Source organism: Morus notabilis, unplaced genomic scaffold, assembly GCF_000414095.1.
Source record: "Morus notabilis unplaced genomic scaffold, ASM41409v2 Scaffold404, whole genome shotgun sequence".
Lineage (NCBI taxonomy): Eukaryota > Viridiplantae > Streptophyta > Magnoliopsida > Rosales > Moraceae > Morus > Morus notabilis.
The window spans coordinates 638,177-647,390 of NW_010362549.1; the positions used below are offsets into that span (position 1 = coordinate 638,177).

Below are 9,214 nucleotides of genomic sequence, written 5' to 3' on the forward strand. Positions count from 1 at the left end.
GCTCTATTTTTTCTATGCATGGCCGGCCAAAGTGGAGAAGGAGAGAGAGAAAAATAAATCCTACCCCTTGTACTTTAGTCCACTCTCTTAAGTCCTTTGAATCAGGTAAAAAAATCATACTGACTGTAAAGGGTACTTAGCTGACAGGAAATTCTTGTTTCTGACAGTTCTCTTTTTTTTTTCTACTACTTATTTACAGTTCAACTTTTAAATCCTCGTATGCTTTGATATCACCTTAAATTCTTACTCGCCTAATATCTTAAACTGTTTCAAGTCTTGAAATTAATTTTAGACTGAATAAATTCTAAATTTAACTTTTCTGCATTATATCCCGGGAGTGACATTATTTCTGACGGTGTCAACTCTTTAGCTCACATTGTACCCTTCTACTATAGGTATCTATCTTGTGACTTTAACCTAGCTGTCTGGCAATTAAGGATTTTCTCTTTTTTTAAAAATGTCAGTGCGTTTTTTTTTACGCTGCTAACATCATGCTGTGTTTGGAGATTCTTGAAATTAAGATTCTCAAACTATACTTGTACTGAAAATTATTCCGCCTTAAAGTACGGCAAGAATTTATCGATCGAATTTACTTGATCGAAAACATGAACTTAACATGAAATCTGCTACAGAATTTAGGAACACATATATTGATTCCATAAATCCTTCAGTCACATAATATTTTCTAGAAAAATCCTTGACTTAAATAAATAAATTGTATTATTTAAAGTCTGGAATTTTCTCAGTCATTACAGTTTTAATTAGATGTTGGAAGAGGAAAGAAGGGAAGACGCCGTGAAAGCCATCGTATACGAAGCGATGGCGAGGGTGCGAGATCCTGTCTGCGGGAGTGCAGGGATTATTTTCCATTTGCAGAAGATGGTGCATGAACTCAGATCTCAACTGGAAACGACAACGGCTCAAGTGTCGGAGCTACGAGCACAAAGAGATCAGTTGCAAGGCATTCTTATGAATGCTCATGTGGACCCACTTTTTTATGCCCACAATAGAACATCACAAGATGATCATCAAACAATCGCCTACGATCCCATGATGATCAGTTTTCCTAATTTAGATCAGATGGAACCATTTAATATGTAAGGTTTATATGACATTGTAACGCCCTTTAGAATTAAACATGTTTAATTATGTTAATTGTGTATATTAGTGTGTCTAAAATTGATTTTTTCAGATTAATCTTGTGATTAAAGTTAAGTTTTCGAGTTATTTTAAGTACTTATAAATTACTTTCAGTTTTTTAATTTTCACCTCAAAAGTTTTTAAAAATACACTTAATTTTAAATGTATTTTTATTTATTTATTTATTTTTCCCTATTTCTTTTCTTTTCCGTTTTTGTTCTTTCTTTTCTTTTTCTTTTTTCCCCGTCCTTTTTCCTCTCGTGCACCCCCTCCCCCAGACCCCTCTCTCTCTCTTTCCTTTCTTTTTTTTTCTTCTTTCTTTCCTCTGGTTCACCAACCACCGCATCTCTCTCTCTCTCCTTTCTTCTTCCACGCCGGCCAGCCACCTCCGGGCTCTCTCTCTCTCTCCCATCGGCTGTCTCTCTCCGGTTCTCTCTCCCTTTTTCTTGTCGTTTTTCCCTCTCTCTCTTTCGGCAGTTTGGCTGAGACACACAGGAAAAAAAAACGAATGAAAATGGGAAAAACTGAGGGAGACAAAGCTCCATCAACTGATTTAAGGTAAAACCTTTTGAAACCCACTCTTTGATTCGAATTTTAAGCTTGAGAAAGTTTGATTTTTGTTAGGTTTGAAATATTTTAAGTTAGGGTTTGGATTTGAACAATTGTTGTTGAAATTGATTGAAATTTATAGGTTTTCAGTTATTGGACTTGTTTAGTTGATTGGAAACTGATTTTGATGGATTCTGGAGAATATATTTTGAAATTGAACTTGAATTACAGGTTTGACATTTTTCCTATTTATGCCGGCATGCTGCTGAAATTTCTTTAAAAAGTTATTTTTAAGCTGAAATTAAATAGGAAACCAAACTCATGGATTGGATTTCAATCTTTAAAGAACCCCTAAACTGATTATAAAATCATTTGTGAAACTTGGATTTGATTCAAGGCACATTAATAGGAAACAATTAAACATGATTGAGCTTAATTCGTTTTAGGAATGAGAAATACTTCCTAATATATTGCTTTTGTGATAAAGCTAGTGGAGAAGGTCAAGTATTAAAGCTTTAAGGGAAGCGGAGGCTAGGAGAACGAAAGGCTAGCCCAGGTTTGATATCCGAGAGGTAGGATATTCTTGTCCATATCATTGTTAGCCTCACTTTAAATGATTTTGGCCAATGGGAAATGAGATTTTAAAGAGTATCATTTTTTAAAATGAAATATCTTAAGAAATGATATAAAGCATGGTGGCCTCAGAGATCGGAATGTGAGAATCGCATCCTTGGGGGCAGGTCCCAAAACCCGTACAGATCCATTTCTTACTTAGTGGAACTATGGCTCTGCACTTTTTACTAGACAGACATTTTACCGCTACTTGTTCAGTGGTATGATGAGCTACACCCTTTCATTATACAGACATTTTCTACTATGTGAGTATTTCTTTTTTTTTTTTTTAAAAGGGATGATCGGTTCCGGGTGTATATCTTCGGACCGTGAGTACCTTTATTTATAATGTTTTATAAAATTATATGATCGGTTCCGGGTGTATGTCTTCGGACCATGAGTACCTTTATTTAAAATGTTTTATAAGATTATATCCTATTGGGCCTTCCGCTCACCTTTATTATGTTTTTAATGTTTTAAACCCCTCCTCCAGAGTTAGCGGTTTAGATATACAGCGTTACAAGTGGATGCCAATGAATTGAAGGTGTGAGATTCGAAGCGGTACGTTTGTTTCAGATTTATAGTTTTAAATTCTGAGATGTACTGTATTTCTGTATGTAAACTGTATTGGTCGACATTGTCCCAGAGTTGTACTATTTTTCTTGGACTTTATGGAATGTTTTAAATATTATTTGTGAAAGAAAGTCTCCGGAGCAAACTATATTGATATTTATGTATTTATTTTTGTGATTTTACTAAACAATCCAGTTTAATTAAGTTAAATTTTAAATTAAACCCCAATAATCACGGCCATATCCTTGGGGTCGTGACAGTTTTTAGTATCAGAGCACAGCTTCAAATTTTATGGGAAATCGAGCATGTGTGAGTTTTTACTGAGTTTTGTTGTTCTTTAAACAGTTTCGTGTCGGGACGTGTCGTACAATACTAGTTAATACATGATACAGTTGCACTTGAGAATTTGACGTTAGAATCTGTTTCATATTCCCAGAGCACTTTGATGGATGGAATCCATGTTTCTATGATTGATGTTTATCGATATGAAGATCGAGGATAAAGTTGACTTTGAAATTTTCAGGAAGTATTGATTTCGACGCGATGGTTTTTGATTTGTTTCCATAAGGGCTCTCGACTCTTGTCAGTTTCAAATTCAAAATCAATATTGACTTCAAAATTCTCATAAAGATTTCAGTTTTGAGATGATATTCGTTCTGACTTCCGCGTAGTTGAATTCTCGATATTGGTCCCTTCAACTTTTCGACACGTCTAGCATGAGGGTTTAAGTTGATGGAGAGCACGACTTGAAATCGAGCAGTTTTGATCATTAAAGTTTCCTTTCTCCTTGTTTGGTTCTTTCTGATTTGATCAATGCGCAAGTTTAGTGTTGCAATCTAGCTTTGTATCCTAGCTACTCGTTTCAATTCACTGATGCATTCTTTTATCTCTTGAGAATGTTTTTGCTCAAGAGTGTCTACTTCATGGGTTCTTATGTCGAAGAGACATCGTTCTTTCTTCAATTGATGACAATGGTGGCTATGGACTCCGTCGAGATTGATGTTTATCTCTGATATTAATTGTGTTCGACCTTGTTTGGAAGCGTAGTATGTCATAACCCACAGATTCCAGGATTCCAACTTTGAATTCTTTTCTTAATCTATTGTGACCGGGAGTTGGTCTCTTCGTTATTATTAGTGTATTGATTCGTGAAATTTTTCTATCATAGTCCTATGTCACTCAGAAATCGAAATTCTTCCTTGTCTCGAGTGCTAGTCTCGGTGATTTCCTCATTAATTTGAACCATGTCATTGTAAGACATTGACTATGGATATTAATCCTATACCATTCTCTGCCATTTTGCTTTTAGAATTCTAAATTCGAGCTCTAGTCTTGATCTGTTTTGAACTGGAGTTAGACTTTCTACTTAATAACCGTATTTTGATTCATATTATCTTTTTATCATGAATCAATGTTATTCTAAGATAACGACCGCTTCTTGTTCCGAATAGTAGTCTCGGTAATTTTGTTCCTAATACGGAAACATGTTATAGCGTTCGTTTTCTTTTAGTGTAAGGTGATTATTAGTGCGAGACTTGGCAATCTTGGCTTCGAAGATCCTCATTCAGTCATAGGGTTTTAAAGATTCGATGGTTATTTAATTTCATATCCATTCAATATTAAAAACCTACTGGTTCTTCTTTTAGAGTCAAATTTGACTATGTGAATTTCTTCGACTTTCTAGATTCTAAGTCGATGATTGATATTACTGTGTTCGATCATTCCCAGAATTGGGTGTCTCTATTCCAGCGGGTGAAAGTCTATGTTGTTGGTTGACTTCTAGCTAGAATTGATAATTTTCTGGATATGAGATTCCAAGATGACAAAGTGTTTCTGTGTCCCATTCTATAATTCTGAAATTCATAAAGACTTGAACGAGGCGAGTGGTCCTATCTTATTGAGATTGGAGTTCATTTCTTTCTCCTTGATTGGGTGTGACAATCGAAGTATACCATGCCAATGTCATAAGTCCGTTTTTCATGACAACGGAGGTGTTTTCTTCAATCGGTGTTTAGATGTCACAGCAAAACTGTAAGATGGATGTTCATCCCTATCTTGACACGTGTGAATCCACAAAAAAGGCGTAGGAAGTCCTAATTCATAGGTTTCAAGATGTCTATCATAGCGAATTGTCGTATTCGCCTCTTTTCCGTCATGTGGGTGACATTCTTGCTTTTGACTCATATTCCAAGTGGTGTTTTAAATGGAAGAACTTCTTTAGCAGTTGAGATTGAGTTTTCTCGGGCTGAATATGTTGGGTTCGACCTCCTGAGGAGATGTCTTGTCACTTTCATGTGGAATTAGAACGGATAGTTCTAATAATAAGTATGAATAACACTTTGGACGTTTTCTAAATCGGTGTCAAACCGTGGGTGTTGTATTAAAATCAACCTTGAAGTCATTTAGTCCACGTGATGGATTTCATGCAACTATAAGAATTTCCCTAGACGTGCCGTTCTGATTCTCTGTAACTTGTTTTTGAGGCCTTGTCGATTTCTGAGCCTTACGTGTACCATACCAAATCAAAGATCTACGTGTCTACTTTCTTATGGAGTTCATTTTGGAATTTTTGGAGACTTAGATGATAATTTAGGTATATTACTGTTAAGGTCGACGAATCTACCATTTTACTAGATTTATGAAGAACATGGATTCGAGTTAGGAACTGATTTATCACTGAACGATTGGAAGTTTGGAGCCTTTGTGGTTGTTTAACATTAAGTATGAGTTCTTTGAAATTTCTCGCTTGAATGTTATTATTTTGGACTTTAATCATACTTTCCTCACTTGATCCACATGATTTTGGGGAGAATTCTAGGTAAAATAGACTTTTCAAGCTTTGATAGGAGATTTGGATCGCCTAAAAAGGAGTTTTGTAGCTTAAGTTACGAATTTTTCAATTTGTTAGAAAAAGTGTTAAGGAACCTAACCTGGATAGGTTCGATACTGTTGAATTCTGGGAATCCTCATAGATGGATTTGAATGAATGGATTACATAATTAGAAACTAGACATTTGAAGCTTCGTATAGCCGCAAGAATCACCTCGAATGGATAACAATAGCTCAAATTATGCATTTTTGAAGTTAAGCTTGATTCTTAGAAATTCTGCAGAAAAATAATCACGTTTTGATCTGGTATAACATATTTTTGGAGATTTTAACCTATCCAAAACTAAGCTTATGATAGTTCTTTGAAAAACTCTAGATGTCTACTTCGATTAGGCGCTGATTTTGTAATTTTCAGAGTTGTGTATAATATTTTATGATTATTTCTGTAATAGCTGTCAAAGCTATCTTTTCTAAGAATTGATAAAATAAAGAACTGAGACCCTTACTTTTTGAAATAGTATTGCTGCACCTAAACTACTGTTGCTACCATTTATAATATGTTATTAGTGATGTGTGAGAGTTAGAATCACGTCATTTGGAGTTTTGTAACCCGAGTTGTGCGCATTGGAAGTCTCATGCCAAAAACTTCTCAAAAGTTGTGAAAACCATGACATGATAGAATTTTGATTTCTTAGAAGCTGTTTTTGAGGTACTTAGAGAGCTCAGATTTGGGCATATGATAACTCGTTTCGAAGCTCTGGGTGTCTACTCTATTTAAAAACTAGAATTATACCCGTTAGATCTATGTGGAATATTTTATGATCATTTCTGTCAAAAAGGTCAAAATTGCGTTCTTGGCATGAAGCAGAAAGTGTGAATTTGAACCCCAACTTCTAGAACCGGGATTGTTGCACTTAAGACACTAATCCTACCATCTAGTGTGTGTCATCAGTGATGTGTAGCACTTGGAATCACTCTTTTTAGAGTTTTATAGGCCGAGATGTGTGTAGTTGAAGTTTTGCTTAGAAACTTTTCAAAATGCCTTGAAAAGTTGAAGTTTCAGAGTTTCAGAATTTCAACTTCTTGTAAGAGGTGTTTGAAAGGCTTGGAATATTTGAAATAGGACATGTAATAGCTCGTTAGAAAGACCCGTATCTCTATTTTAATTCGAAACCAGTTTTCTACCCTCTGGTGACACGTTATATGGTTTGCACTTGTTTTCATAACGGACATTAAATCAGCCCATGTATGACATTAAATGACTGACCAAGTTAAAGGAATCCTTTTAGATAATCTAAATTTGATTAAACGAAGAGTTATGCTGATAGAAGGCGACTGTCTTATTAAGAGTTTTACTGTGCAAAGGAATCACTCGTTTTGGTGCGAAAGGGAAACTTGCGCCAAGATACATTGGACCATTCTAAATCGTGCAACATGTCGGTGTCGTTGCTTACCACCTTGATCTTCCTCCAGAATTATCTCATGTACACAAGGTGTTCCATGTTTCTATGCTTCGTGAGTGTAAATCCGATCCAGAAGCTATTGTACAATGGTACGACATGCTGATCCAGTATGACACGACTTGTGAGGAAGCACTAGTTCAGATTCTCGATCGGAAGATTCTCGATTGGAAGATGAAGAGTTTACGTCGTCGTGAGATTCCGCTAGTGAAGGTGTTGTGACAACACCATGACATTGAGGAAGCTACGTGAGAACTAGAAGCAACGATGCAAGAACGATATCCATGCATGTTCATATCTAAGGTAAGCTCAAATTTTGAGGACGAAATTCCTTAAGGAGGGTAGAGCTGTAACGCCCTCTAAAATTAAACATGTTTAATTATGCTAATTGTGTATATTAGTGTGCCTAAAATTAATTTTTTCTGATTAATCTTGTGATTAAATATTAAGTTTTCGAGAGTTATTTTAAGGACTTATAAATTACTTTCAGTTTTTTTAATTTTCACCTCAAAAGTTTTTAAAAATGCACTTAATTTTAAATGTATTTTTATTTATTTATTTATTTTTCCCTATTTCTTTTCTTTTCCTTTTTTTTCTTTTCTTTTTCTTTTTTCCCCTTCCTTTTTCCTCCCGTGCAGCCCCTCCCCCAGACCCCTCTCTCTCTCTTTCGTTTCTTTCTTTTTCTTCTTTCTTTCCTCTGGTTCACCAACCACTACATCTCTCTCTCTCTCTCTTCTTTCTTCTTCCACGCCGGGCAGCCACCTCTGGGCTCTCTCTCTCTCTCCCGCCGGCTATCTCTCTCTGGTTCTCTCTCCCTTTTTCCTGCCATTTTTCCCTCTCTCTCTCGGCAGTTTAGCCAAGACACACAGGAAAAAAAATGAACAAAAATGGGAAAAACTGAGGGAGACAAAGCTCCATCAACTGATTTAAGGTAAAACCTTTTGAAACCCACTCTTTGATTCGAATTTTAAGCTTGAGAAAGTTTGATTTTTGTTAGATTTGAATAATTTTAAGTTAGGGTTTGGATTTGAACAATTGTTGTTGAAATTGATTGAAATTTATGGGTTTTTAGTTATTGGACTTGTTTAGTTGATTGGAAACTGATTTTGATGGATTCTGGAGAATATATTTTGAAATTGAACTTGAATTACAGGTTTGACATTTTTCCTATTTATGTCGGCATGCTGCTGAAATTTCTTTAAAAAGTTATTTTTAAGCTGAAATTAATAGGAAACCAAACTCATGGATTGGATTTCAATCTTTAAAGAACCCCCAAACTGATTATAAAATCATTTGTGAAACTTGAATTTGAGTCAAGGCACATTAATAGGAAATAATTAAACATAATTGAGCTTAATTCGTTTTAGAAATTAAGTTAAATTTTAAATTAAACCTCAATAATTACGGCTCTATCCATGGGGTCGTGACAGACGTATTATAAGAGCTAAAGTATGTATAAGTAGATCCACTTTTTAATTTATTCATTTAATGTATGTAAAAGAAGAAAAAATGGACGAGAAGAAGGCATTAATAAAAGAAATGTATGCATTTATTTGGAGTATTAAACTGAGAGAGTGGCTTAGAAGTAGTGAATTGTGATCCTTGCCTAAAGTTGACTTTCAAAATGAGAAATACAAGGTGATTCCAAATCAGCAAATTTCTTTCTAAAACAAGAATAGGCCAGCTGTAATATCCCACCCAATTATCAATCAGATCATCAGACACTAAACTTGGACCTAAAGTTGACTTTCAAAATGAGAAATACTAGGGTGATTCCAAATCAGCAAATTGCTTTCTAAAACAAGAATATCCAGCTGCCAAATCAATCAGTTAATAATTCCAAAATAAAATAATCAATCAAACCAAAAATCAAAAATATTTTGGCAAATAAACCAAAATCAAATCCCAACAAGATTGACTGGAATTTTTTGTTGTGTAGAATTAGGAGAAAAATAACCTTTTTATCTGTGGCATTTTTAAAATGGAAAAATGACATGTCACCAAAGAAGTGAGTGAGAAAATTTTCGCAAAGCACGCCGTTGACCAAAAAT

General features: G+C 35.0%; 1 protein-coding gene across 1 annotated transcript in view; it reads left to right on the forward strand.

The window, feature by feature from the left end:
- The window catches only part of LOC21406245 (LOB domain-containing protein 1), a 13,943-nt gene extending 12,842 nt beyond the window's left edge, over window positions 1-1,101 (forward strand). The window contains exon 2 of the mRNA XM_010102413.1: window positions 766-1,101. Within this exon, the coding sequence (XP_010100715.1) occupies window positions 766-1,101 (336 nt within the window). The remainder of the gene's footprint in view (window positions 1-765) is intronic.
- The last annotated feature ends 8,113 nt before the right edge of the window (window positions 1,102-9,214 follow it).